This window comes from Notolepis coatsorum (assembly GCF_963971535.1).
Source record: "Notolepis coatsorum genome assembly, chromosome: 8".
Taxonomy (NCBI): Eukaryota; Metazoa; Chordata; class Actinopteri; order Aulopiformes; family Paralepididae; genus Notolepis; species Notolepis coatsorum.
In genome coordinates, this window is record NC_140172.1 from 90,717,121 (window position 1) to 90,737,857 (window position 20,737).

Sequence of the window (20,737 nt, forward strand, 5' to 3'; positions counted from 1 at the left end):
TTATTATTTGCTGGTGTGTGGTCACGCTTCCCTGTTCTGTTGTGCTTTCATATATAAATATTGCTCTGCTCGAAATCTGATTTCTGTTTTCTGTTTATTTGTATAGTGACTGAGTAGGCTATTGTGTCATGTGTGTGTGTGTCAAAGAAGATTCCATATAGCCTTCAAATTACGAGTTTTACGAGGCTGACTCGCGCTGGGAAATAGAATTTGCGAAAAAAGGCTATATAATGGTTGTTAGTTTTCAGCATGATATGTGTTATTTAGTTAGACCTATTGGACATTTTCGTTTTTGTTTATTTATTAAGTTAATATATAAACAGTGTTTAGAATATTTAAAACAAAAAAATAAAATAATTTTTGGCTATAAATTATGTTATAATATATATATTAATGTTTCTATTCTGTCAATTTGTGTGCTGATGTTATGCCTATGTTCATTTTATACACTATATCAGGGGTCAGCAACCTTTTTGACATAGAGTGCCTGTTTGAAATATAGTTGTAACTAGTGTGCCTCAACAATATTCCATGCATCGTAATTTTTTTTCTCATAATCAGGTATTTTTTATGATAATCTTTACATTATTACATCATTATTGTTATTGTTATTATTAACAATATTATTATGATGGTTGTATCAACCCTAAATCTGAGTAGGGGGGGGGATGCAATGCAGACAAACAGCTGCATACAGTGCGACCATTTCACTCACATTTGCCCATTCATTTTTGGACACATCACACACCATCGGTGTGTGTACTGTACGTGTGCTGTCATAGCTCCACCTACAGGCCTAATGGAGAACACCAGGAGAACACCAGGATGTGAATGGTGGGTGAATGTGAGGTATATCGTGTAAATAAGTTTTGATTGATCGCAAGACTACACTGTAAAAAAATAAATAATAATAAGTTACCAGAACTTAAAAATATTGAGTTCAGTTACTGTGCATTAAGGTTTTCAGTTTTCAATCCATAATAAGTTAACAGAAAAATAAGTACACAACCACATTATTTCAACCTAATAAAACTATGTTTATTGTCATTGTTTTAAGAACACAAGTTGACTTGGTAATACTCACATTTTGAGTAAAAAAATGGCTTTTAACATGTGCAATGTTCAATGAAATAGAAAAATAAATAATACAATTTGTTGATTAATCCCACTGGTCACAATGGTGACCGTAATAATATTTTTGTTATAAGGCTCTGCAAATGTTACTGAATGATGTAGCAATGTATTTCCAGCTAAATTGAAATAATAAACAAATAAAGGGTCTCAATTAAATATGTTGTAGTAAAAAGAACCTGTGGGAGGATTTCAACAATATAAATGCGACAACAGTGCAAAATATTTCACTATAATATTTCAAAGCAAAAAAAAAATTATTATAATATTTATTTTTATTTATTTTTAATGCTGCCCCCTGTGCCTATGAAAATGCCCCCGCGTGCCTATGCAGGCACGCGTGCCTAGGGTTGCCTACCCCTGCACTATATAGATAGTTATTAATATTTATTATTGTTATATTGTAGAAATGTGTGCATTGAAATGTCTGTAAAGTCTTGACGACATTGAAAATAAGGGTGACCTCAATTGTCTTTTCGAGAATAAATAAAAGTTGATGAAGATGATATAATTGTAATGTTTTACTTCTCCCCAAACATGCATTATTAAAGTGAGTGTTATTATTACCTTGCTCTGAGGACTCCCCTGGCCAAACAGAAGCAGGCCACTGGGTTCAGTGGACCGGAAGTCGAAGGAGATTGAGCCTGCTTGCTTGTTGTTCCACCTGTGAGCCATTGTTGACAAAAGAGTATAACAAAAATATATCTAATTTATTTATATTATATTTATAAATAATATTTAGTCAAAACATTGTATTTTAAATTAACCTGACAAAAATGATAGTAAAACCACAATTAAATTGAAACAACAAGAACTATTAAAAAAAAATCTGTTGCTGAACGTCAATTTTATTTCCTTTTTATAGCAGAATAACAAATTAAGAATTTGAACATGTTATATCCATGGTCCAGGAAAGTTCAATCAATATCTATGAAAATGGACTACTCATAAAGCCAGAAACCAGAGAAGTAAGACTCAAACTGATGTCATCGGGCATCCAGAGTGAAATGTCATGGGAGACTGATTTTGTGGAGAGATGTTTATTTTCTTTTTTTTTTTATCTAAATGAGCTGTATTCTCTAGTAGTGTTCTGAAAATGTACAGAAAACAGAAAATGTACCCATATAGACCACCGCAACACTTCCGGTATTCTGAAATCATGGACAGAGAGCGGGGGAGAAAATGAATGAATGTGGATGAGAGCCTTTATTGACATTAAGTGGTTGTAGCTACAGCTGTGGGGGTGCTGGAGACATGATCCGATGGACTTTTATACGCCTGAGTCTCCTGAACACACTTACTCCCGAACTACTCATGTGCAGATTGTTTGTTTGTTTGTTTATTAAATATCACAATAAAATACACGTACTTTGCAGTGAAATGCTTGGTTCTGTATGAGCCTCTGAGAGTGTGTTTCATACAGTAAAAAAAGTAAGTAAAAAGTAAGTAAAAAAAAAAGTAAGTAAAGAGGAATATACAATATACATATATACAATATACAGTACAATATACAATCTAAAGTAGTAAAAATAGGATTGCATGAGTGTTCACTGATGTGTTTAGCATAGGGGTGTAACGGTACACAGAAGCCACAGTTCGGTATGTACCTCGGTATTGCGGTCACGGTTCGGTATGAGTTCGGTACAACAGGAAAACAATATTTATAATTATTATTATATATTTATAATAATAATAATTATTATTATTATTAAATAGAATAATATTCTATATCTATAGGCTTGCCGTGGTAGTCAGTGATACTGGTGTCATTCTGTGTTCAGGCATCCACTGAGTAAATTAATTGCCTACTGCCCCTTTAACAATTTATGCAACAACTTAGTTTCAGTTTCACTTGTAGAGAGGATTTAACTTAACGTGAAGCCGAGACTGAAGAAGACTAGAGATAAGATGACATGTTACACAACAAACAATGGCAGAGGATTTATCAATATTTTGGATTTAAACACAGTAGCAGCAACTGGAGAGGAGCTCAGATGATCTGGTGGTATGTATTTTTATTTTTTATCAGCTGTGAGAGTCCGCGGGAGAAAGTTGTTGTTGACGTGTGTTCGCGTGTGTGTGTGTGTGTGATTGATTGATTGATTGATTGATTGAAATTGATTGGTTAGGCGGGGTGGGGGTAACTGTACATTGGATTATCGACTAAACCTTACTTGGTCCCAAGAAGAGGGTCTCGTGTATTATTGGGTTTAATAGGACATTTATTGTACATTGGAGGGGGTTGCGTTACATTTTACAAGGGCCAGTTTTGAATTGCAGTCTCTCGTAGGTGCTCTTTGAGAGTGGTTTTGAAAGTGGGTAGTGATTCACATTCCTTTACAGCTGTGGGTAGGGCGTTCCACATTGATGTGGCATAATTGCGAAACGTGTTTAGTCCCTTGTTTGAGCCAAATCTGGGTTTAAAATGATTTGTGGAGCTCCCTCTGGTGTTGTGATCATGGTATTCACTGACCTTTGGGAAGTATTTTGTACATGGGTACCTTAGTCGTGTGTGTCTTTCCATTGGTTACCATAAGAAAACTAAAGAAAACTGCAAAATTGTAATGACCCTGCTGTGTTACAAACATTTAATTAATTCATCATGGATGGTTTTGTTTTAGGGACACATAGACTGTAGAAAACGGGAAGGGAGGAGGGGAGAGCCAAGTGCAGAGTGTCAGTGCACGTTGTTAATTCTGTCCGCTTGTCACCGTGCCTAAGCAAGCTTCAACGTTTTATTCATCATCTACATTTGGCAATACAAGCTTAATATTCAACGTTAAAGATCAATGTAAGCCAGTGTAAAGTAAAGTAAAGATATTGAGCATAGATTTGTAAAATGTGCAACCCTACTTTCACCTAGTGGCAGGGCCGGACTGGGGAAATAATTCATACCGGGAGATATAGCGCGAAATATAGCCCCAATCAGGCCACTTTTTAAGCGGGGGTTCTGGGGGTCCCCCACCAGGAAATTTTTTGTTACAAAGACTTAATTTCCTGAATTCTGGTGAATTTTAGTGCATGTGAATCACAAACTAATGAGCCAACAATTGCTTAGTACAATGTACTGTTATGGACCTCAAATAAAACTGTTGTGGCACTAGCAATGCTACTCTCTCCACCTTCAAAAAGAAAAAAGCAAGAGCACAACATATTTTTCTATTTACTATTATAATACAGTTAACCACTCTCTCCTGTAAGGGCCTTTCTTTTTCTTTGTTTTATCCCTCTCTCCTCCACCCTTTCTCTTTCTTCCACTGTCCATCTTGACATCAACGTTAATTGACTTTCGCTCTACTGTATCTCTACCGAGTCCCTCACTACCTGGCTCACTGCCTGGCTGTTATTCTGCATCTGAGTGCCGTCTGCCATTCCATTCGCCGCCTCTGCTGTCAATCAGTTGTATCGCCAGGTCCCGCCTCCACCAATCACAAGCGGCAGCACGGCTCCATTGTGTGTGTGTCCCGTGAGGGAGAGAGTCAGATAGTTCTCCAACTCTGTCGCAGACAGTGAAATCCTGGTTGTTCCCCACCCACCTAGGTTATCTAACTATCGCGCCGCGCCGCCGCCACAACTAGAAACAATGGCCTGGCAAAAAATACGCGCTTGCTTCCTCAATTTATACACATGGAAGTATTGACTGAATGAATGAATGAAAACTTTATTTAACAGATTGCAGAATGGGTACAATACAGTACGGCTCAATACACGCAATTGTTAAGGGGATGCAGACCTGAGAAAGACGTTTGTCTTGTTTACATCAGGGTCCCACATTTTCAATTCATATAGAACGACTACGCCGTAACAAATCATTAAAAAAATATACCGTTAACTGGAATATGTTGTGCCTTTACACATATGTTGGATTATATAATTGGTTTGTCATGACAAACAAATAAAAAAATCGCGATTTACCCGCTGGCTACGCCAACACACAGTGACTGCATGTAGTCACTGTGTGTTGATGTTGTAGCCACCTCCTCCGCGGCAGTAATACTAAGCTCCCCCTTAAGCTCCAGGAGAGAGGGGAGAGGCTGAAAACCCGCAGTTCTTGCCCGCCTGATGGGAGCCGAATCCCCGCATCCGATTTGTCTGATGAATACCCCCAAACATGGAGGTCCCGAATGCATGGAAGTATTGATTGCGCCGTAACAAATCATTAAAAAAAGATACCGTTAACTGGAATATGTTGTGCCTTTACACATATGTTGGATTATGTAATTGGTTTGTCATGACAAACAAATAAAATATCGCGTCGTTCTATATGAATTGAAAATGGGGGACCAAAACGTCTTTCTCAGGTCTGCATCCCCTTAACAATTGTGTGTATTGAGCCGTACTGTATTGTACCCATTCTGCAATCTGTTAAATAAAGTTTTCATTCATTCATTCATTCATTCATTCATTCAGTCAATACTTCCATGCGTATAAATTGAGGAAGCGAGCGGTGAGCGCGTCCGCGGCCGCTCGCTCTGCCGCACACGGCAGCGGCAGAGCGGTGGATAGGGGGGCAGGTCACGTGGGGGTCGCGGCCAATCAGAGGAACCCGGAAACCGAATTCCATTGCGGAAGCGATACACGCCACCGTGACGGCCGTACCGTAAATTCGCGGGACGAATACACATACCGTTACACCCCTAGTTTAGCAGTGATCGTAGACCATATTAATATGTTTGCTACCTTGTGATTTAGACCAGTTCTATGGTTAAAGGTGAGTAACGTTAGGTTATGACTATAACCAAGTTCTGTTAGTAGTGGTGACGCTCGGCGTCACTCTCTGCACTGTCCTCGCACACGTGCACGCGCACTGAATAAAGACCACAATGTACCTTTAATCCCAATATTTGTCTGACCACACCCCTATCAGCTTACCCATATAAGCAGGGGTGGGGCCACCCACTCGCCTCCTTCCCAAGCTTTCACCACAAGGCGAGATCAAGGGCTGCAGCGGCGTCGGACGCCGAGCGTCACCACTACTAACAGAACTTGGTTATAGTCATAACCTAACGTTCTGTATCGTATGGCTCTCGCTCGGCGTCACTCTCTGCACAAGGGAGGCCGAGCGAGAGCCATCGGCCGACAAATACACCCCGCTGAAAGCCCCCCACAACCATCAGAACAGGGAGGGCCGAGCCCCCCCGACCCACCCTAATGGAGGGCACCCCCCCTATTGGAGGTTTCCTGGGAGGGCGACGGACCCGACCGTGCGAAGAGGCACTCAAGCAACTCAACGCACAGGGTGAGCAGACCGTGGCCTGACCCCACGACTACACACACGCACAACCCGCATGCCACCCGGGAACGAACGGAGGGAACAACCTCGTTACTGCCCCCAGAATCACGGGGTCAAGGGCAAACCCAACCCCGTGGCAAGGCCGTAGCAGCGGAGCGCGAAGGAAGGCCCAGACCCACCAAAGGGACTGGACCCCCTGGAATGGGGGCCCGGAGAAGTCCATGATGCCAGCATCAAGACCCCACCAGGTGGGCACTTAATGACCCCGCCCCCCACATCGCCAGCGTATTCGGACAAAGGCCCCTCAGCCGAGCGGGCCCTGTCCCCCCAATAGTACACCGCCTGGCACACTGACCCTGCAGAACAGGCAGTCAGCATGGCCGTAAGCACACAAAAAAGGTTAACCAACGGAAGCAGGCAGCGCACCGGGGAAAAACCAGGCAACAGGCTGTTAACCCTAGCCTGGAGACTGCGGACGAGACAGGCGCCAGAGGGGACAGCTGAACACAGCCGCCCCGGCGGAAGGGGCGTATGCTGGCGTTGTTGCATGACCAAGCCTCCATTTAAAAAAAACCCACCCAGAGGGGTTGAGGCAGAGAAGGCTGACACGATTGGCAGACGTCATGAACGTGCAGGGGCACCCTCAACCGGTGAACCCGGGAGTTGACACTGCTCCAACACACCAGGGAATCAACCACCTTGGTGTTACCCAATGCGGTGGTTGTTCCTATAACCCCTCAAGAAAAAACTCCAAAACACACCTGCAGGTATACACCGGCTATACCGCAGTACAAGTGTTTCAGTTTTCAAAAAAGGGTTAACCCAGGCCTACGGGTCGACGAAACATTACTTCGGACCGGGCCCGGCGATACAGGAAGCACAGGGTCACCAGAGGAGGTCAAAGACAACCCCAACAGGCCCCTCTTCGCCATGCGTGAGAGAGGAGCGAAAAAGAATGGAGAACCAGCCCCAAGCAGGCGGTCTCCCAACCAAGTACTAACCAGGACCAACCTGTGTAGCGGCCGAGATCTGACGAGATCGAGCGTGTACAGGTTGGCATGGCCGTAAGCCATTACGACAGTGCTGAGTAAAAAATGTACCCAACCAGGGTCTCCATAGCGCTTAACCCTGTGACACCCGGACCGACCCGGCATTTTTTCCCCTGAAAAAAGCCCAAGTCCCTCAGGGTACCAGAACAGCAGATCTGCATCCCCGGCGGACAACGGGTTCAACTGATCCGGACCAGCGTGACCAGAACCAGTCCCGTGCCCTAACCACGCCGACATGCCTACTCCAGGAGAAGGGGCAGATATGTGTGTTGACCTTAAACATGAAAAGAAGGCGCCACCCAGACGTTCGGGGCGAACCGCGCCCGGTGGCCCACCCCCAGGGCGTGAGACCCCTCTACATATGTTTAGATCCATTCCGTCATCATCCCCCAGATATGAACGAGAATCCGTCGATAACCAAACCAGGTCGTCGGATTTGGTCGTCGGAAGAGGAAAAACCTCCATCCCAGTTGCTTTATAAAAACGCCGTTTTAACCTCAAGCAACCAAGGCGTGCCAGTTAGTCGCCTGTTTACAGAACACCCAGAGCTAGCACTTATGCGTGCGCCGGGACACACCCACATCAATGAACAGGCTATTTAGACCTGTCATTGAATCCCCAAGGCGCCCAGGGGAACGACAAGAGGGGTGTGATACTTCCTAACTCCAACTCTTTTTAATAGAAAAGAAGGAAGCACCAACAGTATGTATCCCAGTCTACACAGCCGGGGGTAAAAATTGTTCACATTTTTACATCCCACCACCCTCCCATAGGAAGGAGACGGGAATCCCCAGAGAGACTTCCCACGCAAGCTGTACAGATTGAAAAGAATATATTGCACCTTGAGCCATGTAAAAAATTGGTTTTAGGGCTCTCCGGGGAGGAGGCACTGAACCCATACACACTCAATAATCGAATTGAATCGAATACACACACAATAGAGTAGGACTCCTTCTTGAGGTTCCACTCACCTTATCAATCTGAGGAGGAGGCTCTGTACTCTGAGGAGGCTCCCTCACATGGAAGGAGAGTCCCAACTCACAGAAGGCCCGAATAGGAGCTTCGTGAGGAGGAGCCCTGACCACCCCCCGTTTTAAACAGATCCATCATATGGACCTGAACAGCACATGGAAGTCCTACCAACAGAGACGCGCACGGTGACGTACTCTATGGCGGGGGAATTTCTGCGGTGCACACGCCCAATATTCCAGGGCGTGGGACCAGGAAACTCCCTCCACCCCCCCCCCCCATCACCCCGTAACGTGCCGAACCGCAACGTGACAGGAACCTTGAAGGACAGGTGGGTTTACCCCTGACCAACAGAAAAAAGGGGAGGAAAGGTTACCAGTTCACCCCTTTACGACCCCACACCCATGATACGATGTAATGACAAAAGAGAGTATGACACAGTCATAGTCAGCTCCATGAAGCGTCTAACAGCTTCATACAGCGCATGTGCTAACCTGCTATCTGATTTTTACTAAGGAAAAAAACACAGAATAGAGAGGGCTCTCCAAGAGCCCCGGTACCAAACTTACACATGTGCTTCTGTGGCCAGCCCAACCCAGTTGTAGGTCACATGACACACACAACCCATCATCACCTACAAAAAATGGCAAAAACACTCTAGTTCAAGTTCAAGTTCAAGTTCTTTAATAGTTGTCATACAGAAGTACAGAATACTTTCATACAAAATGCTTCTTACTGTTACGCTCCAGAGACTGTGCTAGACAAGATAGTATCAAATAACATAATATAGCATGTAATTTAGAAGAAGAAAAAAAAAAAAAATGAGGTCACAGTGTCGGTATAGACATATGTACAATGTTCTGAGTTACCATATAATATACAATACTATGCAGTGTACTAATGTACAGTACTATCTAGTGCAAAGCAGAAATGGGATGAGGTACAATTTTAGGTACAATTTACAGTAAGGTGTACGAGTTGTAGTGCAATCCTTCATCAATAAATATAAAGTGTGGGGAGTGGGTGCTACAGTGTGTTTGTTTAAAGTGGGTGTGTGCTATAAAGTGTGTGGAGTGGGTGCTACAGTGTGTTTGTTTAAAGTGAGTGTGTGCGTGTGGATGTGTGTGCTATGTGCGTTTGGTGGTTGTTGTTGTGTAGTGTTCATTCATTGTTCGTTTAGCAGCCTGATGGCCTGGGGATAGAAGCTTCTTCTGAGTCTTTCTGTGCTCGCCTTGAGACTCCGGTATCGCTTGCCTGACCGCAGCAGTTCAAAGAGGCAGTTGTTCGGGTGACTGGAGTCTTTAATGATTCTCTTAGCCTTGCCCATGCAACGCTTGTTGTAAATGTTCTGGAGGGTGGGGAGCCCCCCTCCAATTGTGCGTTCGGCTGAACGTGTCACTCTTTGTAGTCTGCTTCGGTCTTGTGCAGTGCTATTCCCAAACCAGGAGGTGATGTTGCCGGTCAAGATGCTCTCTATTGTACATGAGTAGAAGTTCTTAAGGATCTTCTGACTGACTTGGAACTTCCTTAGGCGCCTGAGGAAGTAGAGGCGTTGTTGTGCCTTCTTCACAACACTGTCAATGTGTGTGGTCCATGTCAAGTCCTCGGATATGTAGGCTCCGAGGTACTTAAAGCTGTTGACTCTCTCAACCGGTGCCCCGTCGATGCTGAGGGGGCTGTAGTCCTTGACCCCCGACCTCCTGAAGTCCACAATCATCTCCTTTGTTTTGCTGACGTTCAGGGAGAGGCTGTTTTCCTGGCACCATCCCGCCAGGACCTTGACCTCTTCCAGGTAGGCCCTCTCGTCGTTGGCAGAGATCAGGCCCACCACCACTGTGTCGTCAGCAAATTTGATGATTGTATTGCTACTCCGCTGAGCCACACAGTCGTGTGTGTACAGGGAGTAGAGGAGGGGACTCAGAACACAGCCCTGGGGGGCCCCTATGTTGAGGGTGATGGATGAGGAGGTGCAGTTGCCTGCTCTCACCACCTGGGGTCTGCCAGTCAGGAAGTCCAAGACCCACTGGCAGAGGTCATAGCCCAAGCCCAGGTCCCTGAGCTTGGCTATGAGTATGGAGGGGACTATGGTATTGAATGCCGAGCTGTAGTCGATGAATAGCATTCTCACATAGTTCCCCTGCCTCTTGTCCAGGTGTGATGTTTGTACTAGGGTGGAAGAAACAATCCCCACTACCACAATGAGAGTTTACCCAAATCAAAAACCCTGGGTAGACAAATCCGTCCGTGAAGCTCTGAGAGAGCGCACCAAAGCATACAACGACGGCCTAGTGGCAGGCAACATGAATGACCACAAGGTGGCGCGATACAACGTAAGGAGGACAGTGTCAGAGGCCAAACGCCGCTACAGGGATAAAATTGAACTCCAGTTTGAACAAGCTGACTCTAGAGCTATGTGGCAGGGGCTCAAAACGATGACAGACTACAAAGGCGCCTCCCTCAAACTGAACAGTGACATCTCCTTAGCAAATGACCTCAATACCTTCTATGCGAGGTTTGATGCTGGTAATAACAACACCAGCTCACAAGCCACGGCAATGGGGGGGGGGGGGGGGGTCGGCTGCTGATGGAGGCGCAGTGTTCAGGGTAACAGAGCATGAGGTGAGGCGGACCTTTAAAAAAGTGAATATCAGGAAGGCAGCAGGTCCGGACGGCATCCCCGGCCGCGTCCTAAAAGTCTGTGCCGACCATCTGGCCCCAGTATTCACTGACATATTTAACCTGTCCTTAGAACAGGCTGTCATCCCCACCTGCCTGAAGAAGTCCACTATTATCCCTGTACCCAAAAAATCCAAGCCTGCTTGCCTCAACGACTACCGCCCTGTAGCTCTCACCTCCATAGCCATGAAGTGCTTTGAGAAGCTAGTAAAGGGCTACATCTGCTCCTCCCTCCCCATCAACATGGACCCCCTGCAATTTGCATACCGCCCCAACAGGTCCACGGAGGACGCCATAGCCCATGTGCTGCACACAGCAGCATCACACCTCACAGAGGAACGTCGTTTTTCATAATGAGAGAATACATAATTCTCGATTAGTATCGGCCACAGGCCTTGCTAAGCACACACGAAAAGCGACCAAACAATTTTTTCTTTTAGGAAAATAAAGTTTCTCAAGCAGTGTTTAGCACAACCTCAGCAATCAAGCTAAGGGTTACATCGTATCCCTACCACACAGTGACACAATGTAGTGCAACAACATGTCTGAGAGGAGGATGAAGAAGTCCCCAGGGAACCGGGGGGAAACACAAGCCTCCTACTTTACCCTTAATACGGCCAGTTGAACAGGTAAACCTGTTAATATGTGAACACACTGTTCATTGTCATTACAGGCTGAGAAAAGAATCATTCTTTACTCATATGTCACTAAGCATAGCTTTATAGGTTAGTTTAACCCCCTTAGTTGTGAGTACACAGTACATAAACACACATGATGTTTCTCAACACAACAAACCAGATCATTTCCACATCTGTAACAAACAACCCGTTTTGCATGGAGAAGCTAATACCAGTGACAAGACAATTCACACATAACTCGCATCGTATCCTAAATGTAGTGCAGCAACACTCGTTTTGGAAAACATCGTTATTTACAAAACATTTAGAAGGGAAAGCAAGAAGAAGTGCTCAAGGTCTGGTCAGACCTGGCCTACCTTGAGCACAGATCAAGCGAAACTGCAGACTCCAACAAGGCACCGTAGTAAACACAGCCGTTCTGTGTTGTCGACCTGGGCAGCGTCGCCGCTCCATCCCGCCGCTATGGTCCACATTGTTGACACAGTCCTTGCCGTCCTGGCCCAGGGCAGGTTCGACGAACATCCTCTGTCAAAGATGACGTCGTAGTCAAGAGTGTTTAAAACATGTTATAATCAAAGTACGTTCAACAGTGTAGCATTAAGCTAACGGCCGCACTCGGCCGATAGCAGCAAGCTAACGTTTCCTAGCCTAGCCTAGGTAGGCCATAACTAGCACGCAAGCTAACGTTTCCTTGCCTAGTGATCACAACAGGCTAGCGCCGCAGCTAACAGCTGACTGGCTAACAGTAGGTCACCACTAGCACGTAAGCTAAGCAGCTATCACCTGAACTTGTACACAATGATATAACAATCACTCAGACAGGCCGCCGTTCTGAAACCCTCCTCACTGTTTAAGAGAGAAGAGAAACAAGATGTTAACACAGTTTTACAACGGTGATTTTACCAACACCCGACGGAGCCAGCACAATACCCAACTGGCCTGTAGCTGACTTGAACACAGATCTTCCGCTAACGATCATCCATGCCCATATTTCCTCGTGAGGGAATACTCTCATTTGCATATGAAAGAAGGGGCCTACACGGTGACAGAGAAACAACCACTCGTCCAGAAAACACAGGGATCACCAGTGTTATTGGTCGTGGCCCACTAGTTAACTATAATGGGCTTCAGACCAAGGTCTTCTGTCGCCTAAGAGGCTGAACAAAGGACCCTAGTCTGGGGCCGGTTTTCATAAACATTGTCAACTAGCCCCCATAGCACTAACAGACAAGTGGAGCTCGCCAGCCAAACATAACTCACCAAACCTGGAACCCACCGCTTCTCACAACAGCGGCGCGTCCTACAGCCCAGCTGTGTCTTTACCGCAACCAGCACACAGCAAGGACTGCAGTTGGAAAGGCATGTAGCGGCGCGAACTCCCAATACGAAAACCGGTGGAGGATTTTTAGAATGATCATCATCTTCCAGACACTCCAGTACGAAGACAATATCGCCGTATTTTCTCGAATATAGTGAGAGAGAAAATAAAGATATGATGTCAACGTATCCTTGTTTTCCAACTCTTCTCCTACCATCACATCACGTCAAGTGGGGATCTACCGAGGCACTTCCTTGTGGTGAAAGCGAGAAGGAGGCGAGTGGGTGGCCCCAGCCCTGCTTATATGGGTAAGCTGATAGGGGTGTGGTCAGACAAATATTGGGATTAAAGGTACATTGTGGTCTTTATTCAGTGCGCGTGCACGTGTGCGAGGACAGTGCAGAGAGTGACGCCGAGCGAGAGCCATACGATACAGAACATTAGTTTATCTCTAGCATGCTAGAGATTCCACATCCCATCATGAGCAGCTTTCAGTCACCTTGGTTATTTAGATCATTTCTAATGTGATACCCGTGTGTGTGTGTGTGTGTGTGTGTGTGTGTGTGTGTGTGTGTGTGTGTGTGTGTGTGTGTGTGTGTGTGTGTGTGTGTGCGTGCGTGCGTGCGTGCGTGCGTGCGTGCGTGCGTGCGTGCGTGCGTGCGTGCATGCGTGCGTGCGTGCGTGCGTGTGTGTGTGTATGTATTAGCTTGACCCAGTCTGCCGTCCCCTGCACATTCATAACAGGAATAGGCATTTTATCTTTGGTAAGAGGAGAAAGCTCAAATGTGCCAGCCTAAGTATAGCATGCAGGGGCCCGCAGATCTGGAACGAGCTCGACGAGAGTCTGAAACAGTCAAAATCCACATCCACCTTAAAAAAATCACTGAAAGAGAAATTGCTCAAATCATATCTCTAAATATTAACCAAACTTGGGAATATTATTGTCTGTATTTATGTATGTATATAGTATGTATGTAAGTAGGTAGGTGTGTATGCATGTTGTATGTTGTCCATATTTGGAGACCTTTGTTTGTGATCAGTCTCCCTCCAAAATCTTTAAATAGCTTCTTGGGAGACCTGGCACACGCACACGATTTTGATGATGATGTTCTCACCATGATGATATGTATTGTATTGTGTGTGTGTGTGTGTGTGTGTGTGTGTGTGTGTGTGTGTGTGTGTGTGTGTGTGTGTGTGTGTGTGTGTGTGTGTGTGTGTGTGTGTGTGTGTGTGTGTGTGTGTGTGTGTGTGTGTGTGTGTGTGTGTGTGTGTGTGTGTGTGTGTGTGTGTGTGAATAAATTCAAATTCAAATTCAAATTATTTATAGATGAAAACCGTGTGCTTTCTGTTGCGTTTCAGTGAAATGTCTGCGGAGCTTCACGGTGACCTTGGTAGAGTCAGGTAGGCTGATGGCGTGTCACACGTAATTGGCTCTGGCGCCTTCACGTCCTCACAGTGGGAGGTCGGGTCTCCATAGATACGGACTCTGGGGTCACGTTCGGCGGCCAGCTTCGACAGGTCCAGTCTGAACTCCTTGTTCTTGTAGACCACCTTGGAAACAAGAGGAAGAACATTGTGACTTGTCCAATTATTCACCAGGCCGCAAAATGGACTTATCCAAATTTTTATTTCATAAAATAGTATTTTTATTTCATACAATTTTCTTTTTTATTTCATACCATTTTAGTTTTATTTCATACCATTTTATTTTTATTTGTTCTGTTCATGATAAGGCACAGTGATGCACAGTTCCATGAAAGGAAAAGAGTATTTCATAATCAAATCACATCTCAATTTGCACATTCCATGAGCTAAAAGGAGCAAGGAGATGTTACAGCCACAGCCAGGGCTTTTATCTCCACCGTCTGTCAGCAGGTTCCCAGGCCCATATGTAGACACTTGAATGTGTCTGATTAAGACTTTTAGATATGTTCCCTTAGGGGAACCAAACCAGCTATGTTCATTATGACTGTTGGCTTAGTTTAGACCAATTGTGTTTTGTTATTTCAACTACGGCATTGAGATAAGATGAGGTTTACCGATATTATCTGCCAATATCGGCATTAAAATGTGATATCGGAAAATATCTGTATCGGTTTTCAAAAAAGAAAAAAAATCTTTTTCTATAATCTTTATTTACCCAGGCTAGCAAGTAAGAACAAATTCTGATTTTATTTATCGTCAAAAGTATGCATAATGTTGTGTTAATTCCACAACAAGAGATATGTAATGTTAATTACCTGAAATTATTCCGTTTTTTGGGTCGGGAAACCCTGCATATATCGGTATCGGTTGATATCGGTATCGGAAATTAAGAGTTGGACAATATCGGTATATCGGTATCGGTAAAAAAGCCAATATCGAGCATCCCTAGGTTTAACCCTTTCACTACCACACTACAGAAGGTTAACCTTTCACTACCACACTACAGAAGGTTAACCGTTCACTACCTCACTACAGACGGTTAACCTTTCACTACCACACTACAGAAGGTTAACCTTTCACTACCACACTACAGATGGTTAACGTCTGTAGTGTGGTAGTGAAAGGGTTAACCTTCTGTAGTGTGGTTGTGAAAGGGTTAACCCTTTTTCGTGTGGCAGTGAAATGGTTAACCTTCTGTGTTGTCGTGGTGAAAGGGTTAACCCTTTGGTAGTGTGGTAGTGAAAGGGTTTAATCAGGGTGATCAACGTTGGGTTCATTCCCTATGAGGTGTGGCTACACTCACATCTTTCAGGCAGCCCATGAAGTTGTTGTTGCTGACGGGGGAGCCCGGCAGATGGGCTGCATTCAGACTACCACCCACGTAGAACAGGTCATCAGAGCCCAGCATGGTGTAGTCCTCCTGGGTGTAACCTGTGGTGGTCAGAATACCATCCACTGAGATAGTCACCTAGAGAGAGAGAGAGAGAGAGAGAGAGAGAGAGAGAGAGAGAGAGAGAGAGAGAGAGAGAGAGAGAGAGAGAGAGAGAGAGAGAGAGAGAGAGAGAGAGAGAGAGAGAGAGAGAGAGAGAGTGAGAGAGAGAGAGAGAGATAGTGTGTGTGTGTGTGTGTGTGTGTGTGTGTGTGTGTGTGTGTGTGTGTGTGTGTGTGTGTGTGTGAGCGAGAGAGAGAGAGAGAAAGGGGGAGATGGAGAGTGTGTGTGTGTGTGTGAGAGCAAGAGAGAGAGAGGGAGAGTGTGAGAGAGAGAGAGAGAGAGAGAGAGAGAGAGAGAGAGAGAGAGAGAGAGAGAGAGAGAGAGAGAGAGAGAGAGAGAGGCTTTCACTCTGATGTAAACTTCTGTGCTCCTGACACGTGGAATATCATACAACGAACATACAACAAATTCTAAAACTACTTTGGTATCCTTTGGGCAGTTTAACATTTATTTGATTGTACAAACTCTATTATGATTGCACTTATTGTATATTGGATTGTTTATTGTATATTTATTGTATTTATCATGTATTTATTATTGTGTTTGTATGCTCAGCATCATTGAAAATGAGGGCTCAATTAATCTTCACGTTGAAATAAAAATGTAATGAGTGTGTGTGAGAGAGACACAAGAGAGTCACCCTGATGAAAGAGTTGACAATGAGAGACAACGGTTAGATACCCGTTTACTGTACTGTTCCTCCTCGTACTAAAATGAGGAGCTCTAAAATTGTTATTTTATGCATTTTTATTTCTATTTGTGTTATTATTTTATTGGTGTTTATTTTGTTTGTTATTTTAGGTTTGTAAGAGATCTTGTTTTGTGTATGATATTGTGAGGAAGGGGGAGGACTAGATAAACATTTGCTTCCTTCTGCTCCTTCTCGAACTCATTTGTTTATCATTTAAAGGGGACATGCATTATAAATAGCCTTTTCCAGTGATTAGCATGTTTTCCTAGCAATTGGGGATTATATCAATGTGGTCTGTCGTTAATTATCATATTGACGCATCAGTCTAGTCTCGAGTTCACAAGATCCTCCCTCACTCAACTAAGCTGTTCTGATTTTACAGTTTTGCTGACGTGAATATAGCACTGATTTGCATAACTAACGCCCCCCCCCCCCCTCTAAGGTTGACAGTGACAGCAGAGCGAGTGGAAATATCTTCACTTCCTCAAACAGAGCGAGGCGGACGAGTGAGAGAGAGGGAGGGAGAGAGATGGAGAGAGAGAGAGAGGGACCCGTCTTCCATAGGTGGCGGGTATGTAAGGCCAGGCGAGGCTATGCCAACCCAAACCAGCAGCCCCAGTCTGTGCATTATTATAGGCAGCCTAGGCTACGATATTGTGTGTGTGTGGGCTGCTGCAGCCCGGTGGTGACAATACGCAAGGGTCGGCCAACCAAGGTGTCAATGGCAGTTGGTGTGGTGGCCGTTTAACATTCCAGACTGCAGGCAGTAACCAATCACGCCGCATCATCAAACTAACTATTATGTTGAGACAATGAACACACGACTGTGTAGTTTCATAACTTTATTCGACTGACGTTTACGTTACAACACCAGCCCTACCTCGAGCGCTAACCACGCCCGTCTATTAAAGGCACAGTAGCCTACAGTGTAACTGCTAGTATGTCACAACCTACACGTAGCATAACAGGACATAACATTTCCCCCCCCTTCCCTTTTGCAACAGCAATAGAACATTCCAGTCCATGAACAGAAACTGAACACTTCAGTCCACCAACCCGTGGCATTTACCCAGTAACATAGTCCCCATGCCAAGCGGGTGGAGCCCTCACCCTCTGAGGGTGAGCAGTCTGGGGAGCAGGGTCTGGTGGTTGTGGTGGGTTACCTCCCACCCTGGTTGCTTCCAAGCGGGGCTGCCAACTGCGGGTTGCAGCTTGGCTCAGGGATGATGCGGGCAGTGTCGGGGCACCAACCTTATGCAGGCGGTTTGAGTGCCAGCGAGAACCATCATCTAGTCTGTAGGTGGCCGGACCCAGTTGACGGGTCACTCGGAGGGGTGCTGACCAGTATGAGCTCAGCTTGTTCTTGCGGTTGGCGTGTTTAATCCTGACCCAATCCCCTGCTGACATAGCGGGGGTCTGTACTCTGTGAGAGGCATCATACCGTTTCATCTGAGCCTGTGAGCTTTGGACCTGATCTCTGGCCTTCTCGAGCCCAGGGCTCTCGCATGCAGGGGCCGGTTCAGCTCTCAAGCAGTCTAGTGGTTGTTTCATTTCTCGCCCAATCATGAGCAGAGCCGGAGAGACCCCTGTGGTGGAGTGCTTGGATGCCCGGATGGTCAGGAGAGTTTGGGTGAGTGCAGCGCTGAAGGTTTTCCCCTCCTCCAGGCAGGCTCGGATTCCATTCTTCAGAGATTTGTTTAGGCGTTCAACGCCGCCGTTACTTTCAGGATGGTAGACCGACGTCCTGATGTGCCTGATGGACCTCAGTGACAAAAACTCAGAGAACTCTGCCGAAATGAATTGAGGCCCATTGTCTGTGGTGACGACACTGGGCAGGCCCCAGCGCCCAAACAGCTTGACGAGGTTGTCGGTGATGCTCTGTGTGGTGATGGAGCTGAGTTCGATGGCTTCTGGCCACTTTGAGTGTAGGTCGTGCACGACCATCAGGTAGCGGGCATGTGCCGGGGCCCCATGAAGCTCTCCGCATAGGTCAACCTGAATGTGCTCCCACGGCGCGGACGGCCACGGGGTCAGGGTGAGGGGTGCTGTAGCCGGCTGGCCCGTTTTCCCACTCAGCAGGCAGCAGGTACAGTTGCGCACCAGCTCCTCTACGTCGCTGTCTATGTGAGGCCACCACACTGTGTCTCTGCAGCGTTGTTTCAACTTAACCACCCCCAGGTGGCCGTCATGCGCCATGTGCAATACCCTGGCCCTCAGCGCCTCTGGTATAATAGCGCGGTGACCGCGGGCGAGGCACACCTCCCCCAGCAGGAGAGCTCGTCGCGGACTCGGCGGTAGGGGAGCAGTCTGTCCTCCACCGTGGCTGGCCAGCCGTCCTGGATATAGGCACGGAGATTTGCAAATGTCTCATCTTCAGCTGCAGCCTGCTGCAGCTCAGCCAGCGTGACTACTGCGCTGAGCGGTCCATGCAGCATGTGGACCCAGTCCACGTCGTCCTCCTGTTCAGGACTCGCCTCACCCGCCTCTTTTGTCGTAGAGACGGCTCTCGAAAGAAGGTCAGTTACCGTGTTAGAGCGCCCCGGCATAAACTCGAGTCCGAAGTTGTACTGATTCAGCCTATCAGCCCACCTCAGTAGCCTCATAGGCTTGTGCCCCGCCCCTCGGGTCGCCAGCAGCGCTGTCAGAGACTGATGATCTGTGCGAATGGTGAACGCCCTGCCATACAGGTAGACATGCCAGCGTTCGCAGGCCCACAGACAGGCGAGTGCCTCCCTTTCCCCCACCGAGTATTTCTGCTCGGCTGGTGTGAGGGCCCGAGAGGCAAAAGCCACTGGACGCTCTACCCCTCCATGAACCTGGGATAGCACGGCGCCGAGCGCCACCCCAGAGGTGTCACAGGTGACCAAGGTGAAATGCGCCAGTGTTGGCGGGGACGTGAGCTGTTGTTTGATGACGCGCACAGCCGGGGTCCAGTCCCATACCGCATCCTTGCGTAACAGCTGGCGCAGAGGGGCTGTCGAGTCAGAATAGTGTGGCATGAACCGGAGGTAGTAGGCAGCCATGCCCAGAAAAGAAGACAGCTTGGACGGCGACTGCGGGTCCGGCAGGGACAGGATTGCTTCGGTGTGGGACATGATCGGGGTGATACCCTCCCTGGAGAGCCTGAACCCCAGGAACTCGACCTCAGTAGCTCCAAATGTACACTTCTCCGCGTTGAGTGTGACCCCGTGTTGCTTGATCGACGCATAGATGCAGTCCGCGCCCCCCCCCCGTTTCTTGGCTATCACCAGGTTGGACACCCAGGGAGAGGCGTTGATCGGTTCTATGACGTCCTCCTTCACCAGATGATGAATCTCCTCCTCCACCGCATCACGGAGGGCCAAGGGAATGCGCCGCAGCGGCTGAATCAGGGAACAAAATAAGTACCAGCCAACCGCCAATGGCTGGTAAAAAATCTGCCTGGCTGGTAGTTTTTAAAATCTACCAGCCAAATGGCTGGTAAGTCAAAAAGTTAAGTTTGTTCCCTGAGAGCAGAGCTACACAGCAGTGCGCCTATTTTGCGAGCCGAAATAAGTCTGTGGTTTTTTCTTCTTCTCACAACGGGTCAAATGCATCTAACATGCATTGCATCGTCGCCATTCCTTTATGCCCACATCGCCCGAAATGAACGTTATGTTAGCGTAAGCTAACAAGCTAATCCTGATCAGCGGCAGAGCCATAGAGAACAGCAGACAGTGTGGACTGGGGAAAGGGAAATGGGGGGGGGGGGGGGCACTCTCCCTTTCTCTGTGTGTGTGCGTGCGTTTGGAAAGACGATGAAGTCACTAGTCAGGACTCAGGAGAGGAGTATATTGTATATTCTATGTTTCAATAAATTATTTGCATTTAAAACTATTAACGCTGACTCATTCCTTCAGTCCACTCAAAATTATGCTAATATTCCTTATGTTGTTTATGATATTAATTGAAAATAGCATATGAGAGTATTATATAGTAATAATAACACATGGCGATATACTAAAAAGCTATTTTTAATTTTTGGCTGGTAAAAAATCTGCCTGGCTGGTAGTTTTTAAAATCTACCAGCCAAATGGCTGGTAAGTCAAAAAGTTAATTTTGTTCCCTGGGCTGAATGACGGGTCGGACAGACGTGT

General features: G+C 46.3%; 1 protein-coding gene across 1 annotated transcript in view; it reads right to left on the minus strand.

Moving 5' to 3' along the window:
- The window catches only part of LOC311233505 (neurexin-2-like), a gene marked incomplete at both ends in the record, with an annotated part of 583,916 nt that overhangs the window by 477,419 nt on the left and 85,760 nt on the right, over positions 1-20,737 (minus strand). Inside the window, 3 exons of the mRNA XM_084320472.1 lie at positions 1,699-1,795; positions 14,402-14,565; positions 15,743-15,907. Of these exons, the coding sequence (XP_084176598.1) occupies positions 1,699-1,795; positions 14,402-14,565; positions 15,743-15,907 (426 nt within the window). The remainder of the gene's footprint in view (positions 1-1,698; positions 1,796-14,401; positions 14,566-15,742; positions 15,908-20,737) is intronic.